Source organism: Pelodiscus sinensis, chromosome 17 (genome assembly GCF_052426305.1).
Source record: "Pelodiscus sinensis isolate ZL-2025 chromosome 17, ASM5242630v1, whole genome shotgun sequence".
Taxonomy (NCBI): Eukaryota; Metazoa; Chordata; order Testudines; family Trionychidae; genus Pelodiscus; species Pelodiscus sinensis.
Genome location: NC_143068.1, coordinates 30327114 through 30347681, shown reverse-complemented (window position 1 = coordinate 30347681; position 20568 = coordinate 30327114). Strand labels below are relative to the sequence as shown.

The 20568-nt window shown below is 47.3% G+C and overlaps 1 protein-coding gene across 8 annotated transcripts in view; it reads left to right on the top strand.

The window, feature by feature from the left end:
• MYT1 (myelin transcription factor 1) overlaps positions 1–20568 on the top strand; it is a 141388-nt gene that overhangs the window by 71904 nt on the left and 48916 nt on the right. For all 8 annotated transcript variants that reach the window (XM_075901026.2, XM_075901022.2, XM_075901027.2 and 5 more), the window contains exons 4-11: positions 340–370; positions 4925–4987; positions 6185–6432; positions 7678–8550; positions 10789–10923; positions 13915–14005; positions 18385–18498; positions 20001–20215. In XM_075901026.2, coding sequence (XP_075757141.2) covers positions 340–370; positions 4925–4987; positions 6185–6432; positions 7678–8550; positions 10789–10923; positions 13915–14005; positions 18385–18498; positions 20001–20215 — 1770 coding nt within the window. The remainder of the gene's footprint in view (positions 1–339; positions 371–4924; positions 4988–6184; positions 6433–7677; positions 8551–10788; positions 10924–13914; positions 14006–18384; positions 18499–20000; positions 20216–20568) is intronic.

The following is a 20568-nucleotide window of genomic DNA, read 5'->3' as shown; positions in this document are numbered from 1 at the left end:
TGAAGTGGTTTAAATCCATGTAGCTCCATTGACTTCAATATTGCCATGCTAGTTTACACCAGCTAAGAGTTCGTCTTCGGGTGGGGGAAGTGTCTCTGTGTCTGTCTACATGGAGATGTAGGCCCGTCCCCTGGAAACACAACATGCTTAATTGTAACAAGAGTTAAGCATATGTGGAAGCATTAGCAGGCTGCAGAGCGTTCATGCTTTTCTGTTCACTCTGTAGCTTGGCCCATTTTATGACCTAGGATGATTTAGCTCAGCAGTAGTGGAGGAATCTGTGCTTTTGCTGACGACTTTGTGTTTGTTTCCCCTCTTGTTTGCTGCCCCTTCACTCAGTGCCCACGGAACTCATCGGACAGGAGGTGAGGTAAGAAAAGTTTCTTCTCAACTCCATCGTGTGGGGAGGGACGGGCATTCTGGCATATCCCTTAGGGCAATAGAAGCATTAGGTGGGACAAACCTATTACTAGGCCCGACCGTAACTCTTACTGCAGCCCCTTCTTCCACCCCTCCGACTTGGCGAGACCCATTTTATAGTGATAGAGAAGGGTAAGAAAAACGAGCAGGACTTTAGCTGTGTTACCGCTTCCCACACATCTTGGGTACGTCTAAACTACATGCCTCCGTCGACGGAGGCATGTAGATTAGACAGATCGGCAGAGGGAAATGAAGCCGCGATTAAAATAATCGCGGCTTCATTTAAATTTAAATGGCTGCCCCGCTCTGCCGATCAGCTGTTTGTCGGCAGATCGGGGCAGTCTGGACGCGCCGCGTCGACAAAGAAGCCTTTCTTGATCGGCATACGTAAACCTGGTGGATCCTTCAGGTTCTAGCAGCTGAAAACAGAAAGGGGGAGTTCTCACTGAACCAGTTTAAGGGGGGGCAATACGGGAGCACTGCTTACCCACACCAGGCTGCCCTCTGCCCTTCCCCATTCCCACTTACTTTAATGGCGGGGAAGCCCCGATGGAATTAAATTGACCCATCCGGTGTTTACCATCCATGATGTCCCATCCTCCCACCCCCATACACATCATGTGCAGTGTACAGAGGGCTGAGGCCAGGAGGCAGCTCTGATAGGGATGAGCAGAAGCCCTCTCTGGGTAGCAGGGAAGCCCCCAGAGGACTAGTAGAGCAGCCCCATGACGGCCACATTGCTAGGCCCCATTCCAGCCCATCACCAGTTCCAGAAGCAGAGGCGGCGAAACAATGCCCTGGGTCTCCTCTCTCAGGGTGGTACCAAGGGCGAGCTCAGCCGAGGAGCCAGCTCTCACAGGGAATGGCAGCCTTAAATAATGGCATTTGAAGAAGCAGCCTCAGGTATAATGCAAATGCCATGCCCACCTATTAGCCAGGATGGGTAGGGATGGCGTCAGCTCAGACAGAAGCTGGGAATGGGCGACGGGGGATGGATCACCGGGTGATTCCCTGTTCTATTCATTCCCGCTGGGGCACCTGGCATTGGCCACTGTTCGGAGACAGACTATTAGGCTAGATGGACCTTTGGTCTGACCCAGTATGGCCGTTCTTATGCCCCTTTCTGCCTCTTGTGTCCTTCCCCTGCTCCCATTCCTGGATCATTCTCTGGTTCCCTCCCGGTCTCATCACTCCTGTCCTCCCCATCCATGTCCCTGGTCTTTCTCTCTCCTTTCGCCCTCTCCCCCACCCCACAGACTGGATTTTAAAATTATTGAGCCCAACAGCTACCAGATAAGATGTTCCATTGGTACAGACCTGATGCCACACCCCCAGGCAGCCTGGCTGCCCCCTAGCCAGATGACTGAGATGTTCAGGGCATGGTCTTGGTCATTTGGCCGTAGCTTCCATGCTAGCACCTGCAAGAGACCAACCTGGAGCAAACCTCTGCAGTCTTACAAAGCTTTTTATTATAACTCCCAGGTGCCTGCATCTCTCAGATCTCTGCAAAGCTGACACAAGTCCTTTTACAAGAGGAGGATTCCCTAACCTGGCCACGTGCTTGTGGCAGGGGCTGCGTTTCCATGTGCCCTCTCTTAGAGAGCTTTCCATGTCAAAAGAGTAATTGGACCTTAACTGTCACCGTTTCCTAGTATTTCTGCTCCTCCACTCTGCTATGACTCCTGGGAGACCAGCCGGGGGAACGCTGGGCATTCCGCTTCCCTAACTTTTATTGCTGAGCACTTGAGCGGAGGTGGTAATTGAAGCAGGTGACATATTTCAGGGGCAGCCCAGAGAGCGCCGCACCGCCATCTCTGCAGCTGTCCCCTAATTGCCTGATTAACTGGGCGATTAATCGACTAATTGGGAGCGAGGCAGCGTCTGCATGACAATAAGGAGGCTTTTGTGAAAGTATTAATGCTTTTGAGAAGGAGCGCAGGAGAGAGAAATGGGTGAATGCTGCAAAGAAGGGGAGCCATTAACAAACCACAGAGCCCAGTGCCACTCACGACTGTAAGAAATTTCCCTCTCAAGGTCTTAGGCCCAGCTAAAATGACTCGGCATTCCCGAAAGCACTGAGCACCCCTGCTCTGGCTCTTGGACATCTCTGAAGTTGTCGAAAGCTAAGCACCAAAAACAGAGATATCAGAAATCACCAGTCACTTCAGATGCGTTTGGCTCAGAGCCTTTGAGTGATTTTTTTTTTTTTTAACCACGGGCTGTAATTCACTGCCTTAAGAGGGACTCAGCCTTAATGGATTCAGCAGAGTTTAGAAATGCCCGTAACGTCTTCGTGAGAGCGGCTCTTGTTGCGCACTAAATTCACCTTTTCTTGTCCCAGGCAGGTCATTGCTAGCCTAAACACTGCTCCCCGTCTCTGGGTGCAGTCACTTTGTCTGGGGCTGGTCAGAGCAGAGCGATCGCAGTCACGACTGAAGGCAATTAAAATTAAATAGACCTTCAGCTCATCAGTAAAGAGGGTAGGGGGAACGCTCGTCCAATTATGCACGTTAGCCTGGAGAGATCTTCTTATGAATGACCTCAAGCATGTCACTTGGAAGAGTCCTCTGAGTTGCCACTTCCCCTCATGGGAAGAACCCCGGGAAAGGCACAGTTTGCATGGAGTGTACGCGCTGTCAAAAGCCAGGGGGCAAAAGAGGACACGGCACGTCCTCCCAGTTGATTGCGTGAGGTAAAGGAAGACCGTGACCTCCTCTCTAAAGCAGGTCACAAGTGAGTTTATTGCACAAGGCAGCCCGGGGGTTTCAGTGTCACAAGGACAGGTAGCAGAACCAGCAGGGTTTGGAGATGAGAAAGCTCTAGGCCTACGCAAGGATCACACTGGGGTTCTGTGTGGCCCACATGAGACATTTTGTTTACTGTTGCCCATGGGCAGGGTTGCCATATTCTGCTGGCTTCCGTCAGCACAGGGTCCCCTCCCACACACTGGTATTACTAAAGCAACATAGCACACACCTCCCTTGACGTGCCCTTGCTGTGAGTGCGCACAACATTGATTGTGAGAGCCGGGCGCACCCTCTGCAACTCACCCAAGCACTGCTATGGTTCCATCGGCACCACCCGCACAATCTAGGTCCATCAGCGCTGTGAGCAACACTGCCCTGGCCCGGGAGACCGTCTTGGCTATGACAATCGGGTGGCCCACTGAGATGAAGAGGGCCATCCATGCGGCCCACTCACTAGCCTAGGTTGCCCCTCACTAGTCTGGGCTCTCACTGGGGTAGTTTAATGCTTCTATTCTCCTAGGCCCTGAATTTTGGTCAGCAAAGCCCTTCACCTCATCAGCTTCCATCTGGACGTTGGCCAGGAGTCAACCATAGTAACTGCAGTTGAGCGCCTGGCTCAGCCGGGCTAGTTCATAGGAACACCCGTGGGTGGGAGAGAGAGCAGGATCCTGAAGATTTGCTGCAGTTTCAGCAGCCAGCAGGTGGCAAGGGCCTAGCACAGGGCACACTGCACATGAGCAGCAGGACGCAGGTGTCCCCTGCCGTTTACTCCCTGCCGCGACAGCTGCGAGTTATGAGATCGCTGTGCATCCAGGGGAAAATCCCCTGGAAATTGCATCTCGGGGCCGGAAATGGGTAAGAGAGTTAAGAAACCCGCCAGGCCCGTCCGAAAGTGAGCAGGCCACATCTCGGGTGGCCAGGCTGGGTCTGCAGCCAAGGGCAGTACCCAAAGCCGCACGTACGTACATCAGGCAAACTGTCCAAGGCTGCTTTTCAGCATCTGGACCCCCCACTAATTCCTGGAGACTGGGCTCTTTGCGGTGGGTTACCAATTCAGAGGAGCTTTGCGACACAGCATATACCACTTCCGTCTGTGTTAAGGGCTGTAAAGGTCATGAGTAGTGCGTAGGGCTTCTCGAGGCCTTTGCTCTGAGATTGGCTGGTCCGCTGAGAAGTAGCCAGGGCAGGAGAGCAACTGAGTTTTGCCCCACATGCTCTGGCTCCTAGCATCAAAGGCAGGCTTCCCACATCCACTGCTCAACCTGGCCTTCTCAGTAGGTCCCCCCCCCCATCCTCAGCATCCTCAACCAATGCTCGTCCGACAAGCCATACAAAGAAATAAAAAAAGCCATGATTTATTTTCTGCCCTAGTAAAACAATCCAACCAACCAACCAACCAATGCTAAACCGGGGCTGTGGGAGGCAGGGTACAGTCGTTGTCTGTTGTTTAAAGGCTTGCTTTTACACATGCAAATCTTTAATTAAACATACTCATAAAACTATAATGAACCGTTCATTTAATTAAATGGGGTGAGTCATTTCATTAATTTTTAGCAAACTGCAAAGCTGCCATCCTGCCCTCCTTGCTTGGAATTCAAAGGGATGAAATGAACTGTTTAAAGGAAATTATCTTCCCGTTTGCGGGTTTTGTTCCTTCTGCTCAGATTCTTTTTAACTCTCTATAGTTTACATGCTTTAATTAAAATGCATTCTCCAAGTCATCACTATTCTTGTTGGTTGGTTGTTTCCCCTTCAAGCTGCCCTACCCCGGGATGTAATGGCTCAGGACACATCCGTGGGAAGTATGCAAGACACAGAAGGTAAGATTTGGTCTGGAGGATTTCCAGTCTGAGGATCCTGAATGCCAGTGGTAGACAGATGTAAGACTCAAGACAGACTGATCTATTAGCACCCGATCCAGTTCCACTGACTTCAAGGGGAGTTGAATCAGGTCCTAAATAAGTTTCCCTAACATCATGACTGATGCAGAAAGGAGGAGGCTGTGTTGCTAGAGAGTATAAATTCTGCTGAGATGTCTTCAGGACGAGTACTTGGTCTGCTTAGCAGGGAGATATGGGGGGAGGGGGAGGGAAATAACATTTTGCTGGCTGCCTAGAGTCCATTTTTTTTTTGCTAACAGATTTTTCATCCATTCATTACTATACAGATCTGGACTCTTGGTGCCCATGAGTTAAATATGCCACAATGGCTGGGCATCTAGTTTTACAGCTACGAGCAACCAACAGTGCCCAGGTTGGAAACAACCGGTGTGGAAAAAGTGAATAAAGAAGAGTTATTTACTCCTTCCCATAACACAAGAACTACAAGTCACCACATGAAATGAATAGGTAGCATGTTTAAAATAAACAAAAGGGAGTACTTTTTCAGTCAACCTGCGGAACTCCTTGCCAGAGGATGTTGTGAAGGCCAAGACTATAACAGGGTTAAAAAAGAGCTAGCTAAATCCACGGAGGTTAGGTCCATCAATGGCTATTAGTCAGAATAAGTAGGAATGATGCTCATAGCCTTTGTATGTAAGAAGCTGAGAATGGGTGACGGGCCGGATCACTTAATGATTTCCTGTTCTGTTCGCTCCCTCTGGGGCGTCTGGCATTGGCCACTGTTGGAAGACAGGATACTGGGCTAGAAGGACCTTTGGTCTGACCCAGTGTGGTCGTTCTTATGCTCTTAAATATAAGATGCCATCAGACTAAATGTTTTTACCCAGTCAGGCAAACTCCCAATGACCACTGAGCAAAGAAGTAGGTGCTGGCTTATTAATAGGTGAGCTTCTTTAGAGAAGAGTGAAAAAGAATGACCTCAGTCAACAGCACTATGAGACTGTAACCCAGCTGCAGGTACAGCCCTCTCTATGCATTCCCCAAAGTTAGCCCATTTCTCTTCAGTCCTTAAAGGACTTTTAAAAACCCCTTGCTTCAATGAATAACACAGCCATTTGTGAGGGTCTCTCTCTGACGTACCTCCCTCATCTTGCAATAAGTCGTCTTTTCCTCTAGTTTACAAAGCTGCCCTCTAGCCAAGAAGAGGAAACTTCAGGATGCTGAGGCCGAGCACCTGGTGTCCAAGAGAAAATCCCACCCCCTCAAGCTGGCCCTTGACGAAGGCTACAACGTCGACAGCGATGGGAGCGAGGAGACGGAGGTGAAGGAGGAGTCCGTCAGCGACGAATCGGAGGGGACTTTGGAGGAGGAAGAAGCAGAAACGATAGAACAGGAGGAGACCCACAGCCCTGAGCCAGCAGAAGGTGCTTTATGATTATTGATTACACAGTTTCTTTTACCGATGGACAAAGGGCAGAGAGCGTTAATAATGAAGAGTTATAACACCTCTAAATTACATCTAGGAAGGGTTTTTCCACTGTAATATTCCATGGAAAAATAGCAGAAGAGCCCTGTTTAATCTGAGAAGGGCTGTTCCTGGCTATGGTGGTCACAGTTTGTCTCCAACGTCTTTAAAAATAAGAGTTTTCCCCTCCATGATCATTCCTGGGACAGGAACTATGTCAAGTTCAAAAGGCCTTCTCTGTGTGGCTCTATAAGTAGAGCAATTGGAAAGGCAGCCTGGAGTCTTAGAGCCTGATTAAGACACACGTTGGGTATGTCTAGACTACATGCCTCTGCTGACGGAGGCATGTAAATTAGACATACCAACATAGTCAATGAAGTGGGGATTTAAATACCCCCGCTTCATTAGAATAAAAATGGCCACCACGTTGTGCCGGCTCAGCTGTTTGTTGACACAAACCGGCAGTCAAGACGGGGATCAGTCGACAAGGAAAGCCTTTGCCAACTGATCCTGTAAACCTTGTTTCACGAGGCATAAGGGATCGGTCGGCAAAGGCTTTCCTCGTCGACCAGTCCCCTGCCCTCATGGCAGGACCCAGCACCATCTAGACCATCCCTGATAGATGTCTATCCAACCTGTTCTTAAATATCTCCAGTGATGGAGATCCCACAACCTCTCTAGGCAACTTATTCCAGTGTTTAACCACCCTGACAGTTAGGAAGGTTTTCCTAATGTCCAACCTAAACTTCCCTTGCTGCAGTTTAAGGCCATCGTGTCTTGGCCTATCCTCAGAGGCCAAGGAGAACAATTTTTCTCCTTCCTCTTGTGACACCCTTTTACATACCTGAAAACTGCTATCCTGTCCCCCCTCAGGGTATGTCTACACTACCCTCCTATTTCATGGAATGAGGAGTAACGGTAGTTCAAACTAGTAAGCCTAGTTCGAACTACCTCGTTCGTGCCGCGTGTAGCCGCGCGGCACGGGGTTCGAACCAGCCGGGATTTAAAAATGGCGGCGCCCGGCTTATGCAAATGAAGCCCGGGAAATTCAAATCCCGGGCTTCATTTGCAAGTGCGGTATGCCTACATTACCCTCCTATTTCGAAATAGGAGGGTAGTGTAGACATACCCTCAGTCATCTCCTTTCCAAACTAAACAAGCCCAACTCTGAGCTTATAATTTTTTCCCCTCTTTCTCTTTGCAGTAAGAAGCCCAGCAAAATCATCACACTACGGACATAATGCAGCCACCAATACACCTGGCCCTAGCAAGGCTAATTACAGCAGCTATCAAGAAATCATTGCCAATTCTCTCCTAAATCTTGGCCAAATAGCAGAAGAAACCCTTGCAATAGAGGGGCAGCTGCCTGAAAATGAGCTGCAGGTCGCCAAGCCTCCAGTTAATGTTGTGCACCTGGTCCATGAAGGGATAGAAGAAGAGGTGGTTGAGGAGGCATGTGACAAGGAGATTATCATCCAAACCGAGGATGCGGAGGAGGTCATCGAGGTCGCTAGCGAACGGAGCAGTGAATTGTGTCCGGAGCATCAGGATGATATGAGCTGTGAGGAGTCCTGCAAGTTGGAGAAGGGCATTCAGGCAGAAGCAGAAGAGGAGGAGGAAGAAGAAGAGGAAGAAGAGGAGGAGGAGGAGGAGGAAGAAGAAGAGGACGAAGACGAGGAGGATGAGGACGAGGAAGAGGACGAAGAGGAGGAGATGGCACCTGAAGTGATCTGTGAAGAAACTCCTCAGACGTCTCAGGACTCCCACAAAACCCACTGTGAAGGGCGGTTCAGCCCCAAACCTGAGTACTCGGTCATCGTGGAAGTCAGGTCAGATGATGACAAAGATGACGATGCTCGCTCCCAGAAATCCGCCGTGACCGACGAGTCCGAAATGTATGACATGATGACCAGAGGGAACCTGGGGCTGCTGGAGCAGGCCATTGCCCTCAAAGCCGAGCAGGTGAAGATCACGAGGGAGCCCAGCCGCCTGCCAGGGGAGCACACAAAGCATTTCCAGGGGGACGAGAAACAAAACAAACCTTTGGACACCATCAGAAAAAACTACTACAGCAAAGGTGGAGTATCTGAACAAGCTTCCATGTATCCTTTTCTTCCCCAACAGCCTTGCGCTATGGAAGTATCTGAGCTTCACTGCTAAGTGTCCCATGGAAACTAGATGGTTGTGGATTTTCAAGCTCAGCTAGAACATTGAGTCATGCCATTCCTATTATTCTCAGGGGAATTGCTTGGCTAGTCCACTAGCTGGCTTTGAAAATCTGAATCTGTACCACTAAGAAAGAAATAGCAAAAAAAAAATGCAGAGTGGATAATCCAGGAGTCTACAGGTTGAACCTCACTGGTTTGGCATGCTCTGGTCCGGCAACATCCATGCTGGATTTTAGTTAGCCCAATGTCCACGTATCATGGGTATGGCCAAGTTTCCCGTGGTCCCATCACGTTTGCTTACAGCCCCCAGACCTGACTCTGTGTTCAGTGCTTGTTGTTTAGCTCTAATTTACTCCTAAATGTCTTCTAAGAGCCCAGTAAGCAGTGGACGTGTTGGCAATGCTGCTAGATGATATTGACCGCCCATGGTTCAGCAAATTCTCTGATTTAGCATCCGTCAGGTCCTGAGTATGCCGGACTAGAGAAGTTCAACCTGTATTTTTATTCATTTAATTTCATTCCATTTATTAAAATGTTCCCACCCAGTCTTTTGCCTATATAATCTGTCCAGTGACAATTAAGACCAAAATCCACAAGCAAGGGCCCTCCAAAATAAACTCAGACCAAAATCTTTACAGTCAATGCCACCCTTCTATTCATTCCTCCCAGTCTAGAAAAAGTCTGAGACACCAGATACTATGGACCTTCGAGCCTGATATTAATGTCGTTTGGGCACTGAGTAATAGATAAGTAGAGGCCTTCTCCCTGGGGCCATGATGTACATGATGAATAAACACATGGAGAAAGTTCCATCAATATCCTCAGTTTCATCAGACTCTCTGATCAGCATCCGTTTACTTTTAAATATATTTTTTAACTAAAACAAAAAAAGAAAAGCAGTAACCCAACACATTTGATTCCAAATGCCCCTCTTCTCCTGAGAGTTTGTCATCCTCTTTCCTAGCACAGGGCAGATTTTTTTTTTTAAAGGGTGGGTATATTTGTAAATGTTTCTCCCTTTTTCATTTTTGAAATTAAAAATTGTAACTATTTTTGAAATTGAAACCCAAACAAATGCACCGGTTTGATCCATTTCCATATGAAAATGGACTGAAAACGTTCATAAATAATTTCATTTAACACGTTCCCAATGTAGGAATTCATTGGCTAATTTTCAAATGTCAAAAGTATTAAATCTGGGGGAAAATGTCAACCCCTGCTGCCTAGATCTTGAATGAGACTATCAAGCGGAAAACGAATGCATTTCACACAGTTTTTACTATGTCTTACTGGAGTCTGCTTTCTGCAGGAAGTACTCGCCAGGAAGTGGGCAGGCCTATAGAAACTGAAACCTGGCCTAAAATCAATAACTTGGTTTGGTGTGGCTCTGTCCATGATTGAAGATAAGCCAATGGGATGATCCTGGCATAATTCTTAGATGACCTCACTGGCCTGATATAGCACAGTTAGGGATACGCTTTCAGTCCCGCTAAGCATGGCCTCCCTTTTTGTATCCACCTGCCAAAACTGCACCTAGGATTGCCAGCTGTCCGGTATTGACCCGGACAGTTCAGTATTTTCGCCTCCTGTCCAGTAAAAAAATTCAGGAAATACCAGACACCTAAAATGTCCAGTATTTTCTGATTTTTTTTTCCCCAGCCAGGAGATGAAGATCCTGGGCTATCCAGCTCAATATGGAGGCAGTCTGGCTTACTGGGGAGCTGTCCAACCTCGTGCAGAGAGGCAAAAAGCTTCACCATGCGTTTCTTAAAGGGGCCACACTGGGTTTGTTTGTTTGTTTGTTTGCTTAACAACTCTCGAGGTCTTTTTTTTTTGGTATTTTTTCTGAAACCATTTAGCAATCCTAACTGCATCTCTACTTTTAAACCCACAAAAATGTAATTGGGTGTGCAAATCAGATCTTTGCATCCGTAGCTACCTGATTTACACCAACAATCAGTGTGAATATTCAACCTCGGACTCTCACTCGGACAGGGGCAAACATGCCTGGAAATGTTGACAATAAACTTCACAGCAGGGCTGTACAATAGCCCCTTTTCTTTACTCCGGTTACTCATTATTTGTACCCAATTGCTGCCCTTTTCATGGGTCATATTTTTCCCACTTCCCTTCCCCATGTTTCCTAGATCCCTCAAGACCTGAGAAGCGAGAGATCAAATGCCCAACTCCAGGTTGTGATGGCACCGGTCATGTCACAGGGCTCTACCCTCACCACCGCAGTCTGTCTGGTTGCCCACACAAAGACAGGATCCCACCAGAGAGTGAGTATGCCATAGGGACTTCCACACTGCAGAAAAAGGGCAGCCAAAAATGGGGTGCTCAGGCACTGAGCTTACTTGCATCGTGTGGCACTTCTGCATTGCAGCATTGAATGGGAATGGTTGCTTGTCTAGAGCTAGCCACACTAGATGTACTCTACCTAGTCCGTCCCAAGTAGAAGTGAGGACACAGTGGCAAGGGCTTCAGAGCTGGCTGCACAAGCGTGTCCCCGTGCAGGGGGGCAGGCAGATTTGTGCAGCTCACCCTGCAGCAGCTGTACTTTATTGGGCTAGCTGGAGTACAGCTAATGAGGGTCCATCTGCACAGTTTGCCATTTCCATTCTTAGGTGCACTATAGACCAGCGGTTTTCAAACTACAGGTCGCAACCCAGCACTGGGTGGTGGAATGTCGGGCACTGGGTCTCATTGCTGCAAGGGGATCAGGTGAGCAGTGGGGGTGCTAAGGCAGCGACCTGCCTGTCCTGGCACCGCAGACTGCGCTGTGCCCCAGAAGTGGCCGGCAGCAGGCCCCGCTCATAGGAGGGGGGAGAGCGCACAGGGCTCCATGCACTGAGCACTAACTCCGCACTCCCATTGGCTGGGAACCTGCTGCTGGCTGCTTCTGGGGCGCAAAATGATCAGTGGTGCCAGGAAAACAGCCTTAGCGCCCCCGTTGCACCGCTGACTGGGAGCTGCTCAAGGTAAGCCCTTCCTGTCCCAGCCCTGAGTCCCTTCCTAGATCCCAAAACTCTCCTTCTCAGCCTCACTCCGGAGCCCACACTTGAGTCAAATTCTGTTGGGTCATGGGCATCAACAATTTTCTTCAACTGGGTCATGACGAAAAAAAGTTTGAAAACCACTGATATAGATGCACCCTTAGGCCAGGTCTACACTAGGGGACAAACTCAAACTAAGATACAACAACTCCAGCAATGTGACTAGTGTAGATGGAGTCAACATACCTTAGTTCACATTTTTCAGTGTCCCCACTGTGGGAGGTCGATGGAAGAAACTCTTCCATTGACTTGCCTTACTTCTCATGACCTGGTGGACTACCAGAGTCAACGGGGGCATGATCAGCAGTCGATTTAGCAGGTCCTTACGGGTGTGTCTACACAGCAGTTATTTCAGAATAACAGCTGTTATTTGGAAATGACTATGCAAGCATCTATATAGCAATTCCATTATTTTGAAATAATTTCGAAATAACAGAGAGTTTATGCCCTCTTCTGTTAACCTCATTCTATGAAGAATAATGCCTATTCCAAAATAGCTATTTCAAAATAAGGCATGTGTAGACGCTCCACTGCTGCTGTTTCAAAACAGCCCCTCACCAAGACCATTCTAAGTTATTCCTCCTGGGGCTCTAAATCGAAATAGCACATCTACATTAGGGAAGCCTGCCTCGGACTAATTTTGAGGCTTCTTTGCAGTGTAGACGTGCTATTTCAAAATAAGCTCTTTCAGAATAACTATTCCGGAATAGCTTATTCAAAAATAACTGTGCAGTGTAGACATAGCCTACTAGACCCACTAAATCAAACCCTGGGAGATTGATCTCTATAGCATCGATCTTCCAGCAAATAGAGACAAGGCTTTAGAGTGAAATTCACCCATGTGCGGAAGAGGCTATCACAAGGCTAGGATGCACTGAAGTTGCACTTAACCTCTCCAGTTACAAATTAGATGGTGCATAGTTCATGTGCTGCCCTTTTGCTCAGGGGCAACTTTTACCTTAAGAGCATTGTTTAATTTCTGGTGTTGTGTGATGCAATTACATATTCTTGGTTGTGTTAGCAAGGAGTACCTTTATGACAATCAAAGTTATAGGTACCCTTACAGGAAAATTAAGAGAAAATAATAACCTTTTTATAGAGCTTTAGATCCATCCCATAGAGATCGCCATGCTATAGAATTATGTGGGCTGGTTTAAAAAAAAATGCAGTCTTAAGAAAGGATATCATGGTCTGTTAACTTCTCTAGATGCTGTCACTAATTGCTATAGAACTCTACTAAGTTTCTGTTGAACCTTGGTTGTTTGGTCCTTATATTGAATTCTAGATTTTTTTCCCGATATGGAATAGCTTGTTGGGAAGAGGGAAGAAAGATGTAAAAAAAAGAAATCTCTACAGCAATATTTATTTTTTTATTGTACAGCAAAAAAAGCATAACCATTTGATACGTGCACTATAGTCAAATCTTTTTTTAATCACCCAATCACCCTGACAGTTGGAACATACCATACAAAGACTCATATATTCTGCAGAAAATGTTTATCATTATGCCACTGCCTTTTTTAATAGAGATTTTATTTCTATTTCTACCAACATCCTAAAGAGAATTCTCTGTACATATAAATAAAGTTCAGTATTGTGGGCTCATGATAATGGAATAATGGCCAAAAAAACCCACAACTGCTGCCTTATCTGTAATTTCAAAGGTTGCAGACCTGCCATAAACACAGAACTGCAGGAGACAAGGAGAAAGTAACAGTTATCTTCACACAAGCGTGGATACAAAAAAAAAAGCAACTGTGCGCTTTCTTAAAGGCTTGCAAAGCAAATTATTTTCTTTACTTTTAAGGTCAGTGCTGCAGGGAGTAATAATCCTGAAGATTAAAATTTTTTTAAAAAATCAGACAAAGACTAGTCCTGAGGATAAAAGCACAGATACAACTCCAATCACTTAAAACTACCTAAAATGGGCAGGCATGGCTCTAGAACAAAGGGGGAGGAGGAAAAATGGATTGCGATCAGCTAACAAGGGGAAAAAGACCAAGCTGGCCGGTGCAGAAATGCTAGTCTAGTGCTGACCTGAGCACTGTTGGCTTGTAACTCTTCAGTAGGCAGACAATTTAAAACTGCACCGGTTTTTATTTGCTGATCTCTAGGAAGCTAGCATCAAACCATGACTATTTGTATTTTTTTTTGCTCTGTTTTTATAAAGTTGTTTTTACTTCCCTCCCCTCTTCCCTTCCTCTCCTCTCAACAAAGTCTTGGCCATGCACGAGAATGTGTTGAAATGCCCAACACCAGGCTGCACAGGACAGGGTCATGTGAACAGCAATCGCAACACACACAGAAGGTACTTACTTCAAGTTCTAATCAATAACAGCAGGGGCTGAAACGTTGTCAAGGCAAATGGCAAAAATTGCATTGGTTTTATTCGTGCATAATGAACGTCACACTGAGATATGGGGGAACTAAACCAGATTAACGATGGAAGGCAATAAAACAAACAAAAAAAAACACACAGAAACCCAACAACAACAGAAACAAGTCAGTCAGAATATCAGGTATGAAATGGCAATGCGCAATAAGGCAGACCAGTTTCTTGGTTTGGGTGCAGGTGTTTAGTAGAATAAAGTAAAAAAGGTGGCATGCAGCTCTAGAGGAAGTGGTTCTAGTCCAAATGAAGCACAGAACACTTGTGAGGATTCTTGGTTGGTAGAAATGTCCTACGATCAGCTATTTTCTCAAGGAATTCTGCCTTTTCAGCATAAATATTGTCTGTAGCTCTGACTGGAAGTAAAAATAGCCCCCTTCTAGTTCTGGATCTTGTGCAGATCCTAATCTATAGAAATTGGTTCATACTTGGAGATCCAGAATTGACCCTCAAGTTCTAGTTTTGCCCTTGCTCTTGTTTAAGAGAAGGTTATTGGTGGATAAAAATTCGGAGTGGTCTCCAGAACATATTTCACTATGGAAATATGGGAGGGTTTCTAAGAAGCTTGTGGTGCAAAGAAATGTCCATGGTGGAGAACATAGACTGTATAGCTAAGTGTTAGGGGTATGAAACTAAAGCTTAGGACTGTCCTGGTCAAGTAATTTGACTTTAATAGATATAGATAGATTGACAGAATCATAAATATTACATTAATTTGCAGGTGCTAGGTGAGTTTGCTTAATTATTTATTCATACGTTGTGGGGAAGTCATGGAATAAATTGATCTGATGAATGCCTCCTCACGGCCAGAGAGGCCAGAAGAAAATGAGAGAAATGTTCTCACTTAATTGAGAGGACCTATTTGTCTTGCATGCTAAGTAGCAGCGGAAGCATCTACCGTTACTGCAGATGCTCCTGGGTAGCAATTGGCCCAGAAAAGAGCAGCACCTTTAAAATGCAGCACGAGTTGGGAGAGAAGTTCATTTTCAGGTCAGCCCAGTGTTAAAACCCAGGGACTTTTAGCTGTGTTCAGTCCGATGGTAGATACTCAGCCTAGGGGAACAGGGGGTTGAGAGTCGGGTTTGTGAACTAGATTTGAGACTAGTGGTCTAAATGTAAACCCTGATTTGGGTGGCAGGTGATAATGAACCCCAGGGCCTTTGTCAACATCACAAAACTGCCATGTAACCTCTGCTCCATAGGCATCCATGACTGGAATAGCAGGGATGACCCGGGCCAGGACTAAGGTTCAGATGCAGAGATCTCTAGGGCTATGTCTAGACTGCAGGCTTCTTTCGAAAGAGGCTCTTTCAAAAGCATCTTTCGAAAGAGCCTCTTTCGAAAGAGAGCGTCTAGACTGCACGGAGAAATTTCGAAAAAGCGGCTTGCTTTTTCAAAAGAAAGCATCCAGTGAGTCTGGATGCTCTCTTTCGAAGAAGCCCTATTTACATTGACGAACGCCTTCTTTCGAAAGAGGAACTTTCGAAAGAAGGCGTTCTTCCTCATAAATTGAGGTTTACCGCCATCGAAAGAAAAGCCGCGTTCTTTCGAATTAATTTCGAAAGAACGCGGCTTGAGTCTGGACACAGGGGAAGTTTTTTCAAAAAAAGGCTATTTTTTTCGAAAAAACCCCTGAGTCTGGACACAGCCTAGGGGAAGATCGTGGAGGACATCCTATATGATGCCTGCTCAAGCCAGCCCTAGCAGCATCTCTCCTAAACGGATGCTGAATTCTCAAAAGTCAATAGGCATTTTACCTGACTCAGGACTGAGTAACCATGGAGGGCCTGGAGCCCGTCGCCATGGGAACAAAGCTACCCCACACATAAGTCCAGTCAGATCCTTGCACGAGGAGGGGAGCAGGGTTACTGCATTTGATAAGCTGAGGTTCTATGCCTCCCAAAGCCAGGAAACCCCAGAGACCATGACAAAGGGCCTCTGTACAGAGGCTGCTAGTGGTTCCCTCGGCATTCGCTACTTCAGAGCCATTCTTTAAGTAGAGGGGGATGTGTTCCAAGCCCTTGCAATGGGAATGAACCTACATTTCTACAGACTTTCTCCATGGGAAATTCCACCAGCTTCCCCTGCAGGTGTGAAGGGGAAAGTCTAGTGTCAGACCCCGGGCTGCCAACCCCATGCCCTATCCCTCACCTGTGCTTGCCCTGCTATCTCCTGGGGACTGAACCTTGCAGACCTCTGACAGAGGAGAGTCCACGGTGGGAACAGAAAATGGGAGCCTGACATGGAGGTGGCCGAGAACTTCCCAGCAGCTCCCTTCCCAAGCCAGGATAGAAAGGGGCAGCTCCCCCCCCCCCGCCCCACACACACACACAGATCTGAAGAGAGGGACATTGTGTGGAAATTATGGCCTGGAGGATCCAACTCTGCTACCGCTGGAGTCTTCTGCTGCAATTCTGCTCAAGATCTAGATGGCCTAGGCTCTGAATGGCCCCTGTTCAGCCTTGCCAGGGCAGAGAGGGGAGTAAGTAGCTTCTCCTCCTCGCCCCTTGCATGGCTGCCCAAAACAGCACTCCCTGAATGGTGGAGAGCACAGGGTCAGCGGGTTCTGTTCCCCTACAGAGGGTCCTGGCTCCAAAGGTAGGGAAGGTGGGGTGGGCTCATGGAGCAGGGGATTGTGCTTTTCTGTCATGGGGCAGGACTCACTGCGGCAGCGCCTCCTGCTGGTAGCTCTGGGGAATTAGTCCTTTTGTCAGCAGGGCACCTCCTTCAGGCTGATATCTCCCCCATCCATGCTCCACGCTCCTAGTCTGGAACCGCAATGCTACCTGATTGCGGCATCCTCTCCAGGATACTGCCTTCCAACAGCGCCCACTCCAATGGTCTCTCGCTGCCTTCCAGGGATTATTGGCAGCCCTTTGTCTAGCACCTGCCACCAGGGCCAGCTGCAGCCTTCGTCTTGCCCCTCACTTCAGGGGCAAGCCACAGTCTGTGCTGGCCACATCTTGCTTTGAGAATGATGGAAAAGTGTGGTGCAAGGGGGGAAGGGAGAGGACCCATGCCCATCTGCTACTCTGGGTCCCGAACCAGGGACCCTGTGGTGGCAGCCTTGTCCTGCCCTCCTTTACTCGCCTTCACTGCCTTTAGTTCCTTGGGCCACTTCCCCATGATCCTTTGCACCCTCTTGGCCCTTGTAACAAAGCCACAGTCTGCCAGGTATCAGGCTGGAACCTCCCTCTCTAGGTCCCAGCACTGTTCTCCCTAAGGTGCTTTTCTGAGAACCAGGTCCAACACTTTCCCTTATCAGAGCCTAACTAACTCTCTCAGCTGAGCAGCTCCTTTTATACAAGGCTGCTCCAGCAAGCTACACCCTGATTGGCTCCTTAAAAGCCTGTCCCTGATTGGCCAGGACTCTGTGCAGGTTCCCACCTAATTGCTTTAACCCCTTCTGGCCAGTGTGGGGCAGCGGCTCCAACACACATTCTCAAAGGAAAATTTTATCAGGGCTCCTTTGGGGCAAGGCAGCACCACACCACAACCTATGGACAGTTGTGACTTAAAGCCACCCATGTAGGGCCTGGCACTCTTGTGTAAAAGCCACACTCAAGCCCCTTAAGGCAAGTAGCTGTTGGCACAACTGCATGTCTACAAAGCACATTTTCCAAGTCACCCTGGGAAATGTTTGCTTGAAATAGGAGAAGGAAGGAACCAGAACAAGTAGGGTTGCCAGGTGTCCGGTATCCTATCGGACAGTCCGGTATTTGAGCCCTCTGCCCAGTAAAAAAAATCAGACAATACTGGACATGTGCAGTGTCCGGTATTCTCTGATTTTTCTGGCTGGGCACCGGACGGAAGTCTGATGCCCCCACCAGGCTTCTGTGCAATCACAGGCTCCCAGCGGTGTTCGTGGGAGTCCCAGCTGGGAGGCAGGATTGTGATCGCCGCTTATCCTGTGTTCTTTTAAAAAAATGGTGTTCGGTATTTTTTGGGAGACCATCTGGCAACCCTAAGAACAAGTAAGGAGAAGGAATTCCATTTATTCATTACAACTTCTCCAAATGAAATACCCCCCCCCCCCCCACTTCCCATCATTCTCTTTGAGGAACGTGGTCCCGTGTACTGATATTTTTTATCCATATCCAAACTCTTTGGTTCTTTAATGCTTCTGAACTGCTGTCTGAGCAATATCACACTGCCTGCCCGAATGCTTTACAGCTTGCCAAAAACAGAGAGGTTTTCTCATGAGCTCAGTGCTGATCCAGGTCTGTAAAGCTAATGGAGATCTTCATCCCAGGCTCTTGTGCTTAGCTCGCCTTTCTTTCTGTTTTAATTCCATGCAGTTTATCTGGGTGCCCCATTGCCGCTGCTGAAAAATTAGCCAAATCTCATGAAAAGCAACAACCGCAAGCCGGTGACCCCTCTAAAAGTAGCTCCAATTCTGACCGGATACTCAGGTATGTGAGATTTTAAAACAGGATTTGCTGCAACATTTTTTCCAACTTCCCCACCCCTCGCTGAATAAATTAAAATCTGTTGCAAAAAGAACTCTGACACAATCCAGCCCCAGACGGCTGCATCTTGGTACTGCTGATGCCTGTTATTATGATCATAGGTGTCTCCAAGGTGCAGGGTTATTTAATGGATGATCCCATGGAGGGCATCCAGGACAACGAATTGCTTCTATAGCATCAATTAATGCTGAGGCTACAGGCCAAAGGGTTTTAACAATGCAGCAAAGGCACTTGTGCTGATTACACTACAATGCAAACTGCCTGAGAATTATGGCTATTATATTAGCATTCTAAGTAGGAAGACTTTTTTTAAGGCCACGTACCAATTAGTCCGTCACAGTTGTGTTTTAAGTAAACTTGTCTTTCTTTGACTCCATGGCTTGCAGGAGAGGGATCCTGTGGGTTAGAAGGGAGGCTAATCATTGTCAAATGATTTGATTGATTTTGCTTTGTGTTTATCTGATGGGGACTGGCCAGCCCTAAGAATGTCACTGATTGATTCCTTGCCTACACAGTGTTGTGATTCATGATGCTGTACATGGATTATAATATGATGAGTTAGTTTACAATGAGAGCACTAAGGCACAAACCTTTCTCAATGTTGATGTGCCCCAGCCCAGTGAAGCATCAAACTCTGATGGGCTCTCCCTCCCACCCAGAACAGCTGAAAACACAAAGTCAGTTGGAGCTGAGAGTACTCAGCATCTTTTGCGGCAGGGGGAGGAGGCGATGATTGGGATTATTGCTTGATATATTTATTTATGGTATGTGCCAGGCACTTTCCAAATGTATAACAAGGACATTCCACACTCCAAGGAGCGCACAGTGTAAGGAATAACCAGTGGGAAAAGGTCAGGGGGAAGGTGAATAACAAAAGGCAATTTATGTACAATTTATATGCAGGTGGAGGCCTTCCCTTACAGTGTGTTCATATTCACGGCGGAGTTAAAGCTACAGTGTGACTGCAACAGAACTCTACTCGCTTTTGTAATGTTTCATGCCATTTCTTTTCAGCTCTCCCAAAGGAAAGCACTACCCCCAAGATTTTATTTCTTCTGGCAACGCTAAAAAAAAGCCATAGTGCCCCACAGCAAAATGTTGCACTGTGGTTTATGCAGTTGACATCACTGGGTCTGGTGCGAGAATGAGGAATGTGTAATTCCCAGCCCTATGCTTTACAAGCTTACGCTCAGATTCTGATCTCTTCCTTTGGTGTAAATCTGGAGGAAATGCAACCAGAGTAGCACAGTATTTTGTAAGAAAAATCTGAGAAACCCACAAACAGAGTTATGAAGAAATGATCCTGCTTTGTTTTGAGTGTAATATTTGTAAACCAACCTCTGGAAAAAAGAAATAACTTGGCGCTGTCACTATAAATACCTCACATTTAAAGGAAAAGAAAGAGAAGTATTGTTGGTTTTTGGTTTTCTTTTTTTTATCTGCAGACCTATGTGCTTTGTGAAGCAGCTGGAGATTCCTCAGTATGGAAGCTACAGGCCCAACATGGTTCCAGCAACCCCTAGGGCCAACCTGGCCAAGGAGCTGGAGAAGTACTCCAAGGTCACCTTCGATTATGCAAGTTTTGATGCTCAGGTTTTTGGCAAACGCATGCTTGCCCCAAAGATTCAGACTAGCGAAACCTCACCGAAAGCCTTTAAATGTAAGTTGGGACGAGGGAGGGGTTTAGTGCTGAGTGCTTTGTGCTTTATCCTCAAATATCACTGGCCAGAAAACACTGAGGGTGTGTCTTCACTATGCGGTGGATCGATCCGGCAGCAATCGATCCACTGGCAGTCGATTTATCGCATCTGCTTAGACGCGATAAATCGATCTCCGAGCGCTCTCCCATCCACTCCGTTACTCCACCAGGACAAGAAGAGTAGCTGGAGTTGACGGGAGACCAGCTCCTGCCAACCTTACCGCACAGAAGACACCGCGGTAAGTACGTCGACTTCAGCTATGCTACTTGCGTAGCTGAAGTTGCGTAGATTGGATCGGATTGGGCGGTTTAGT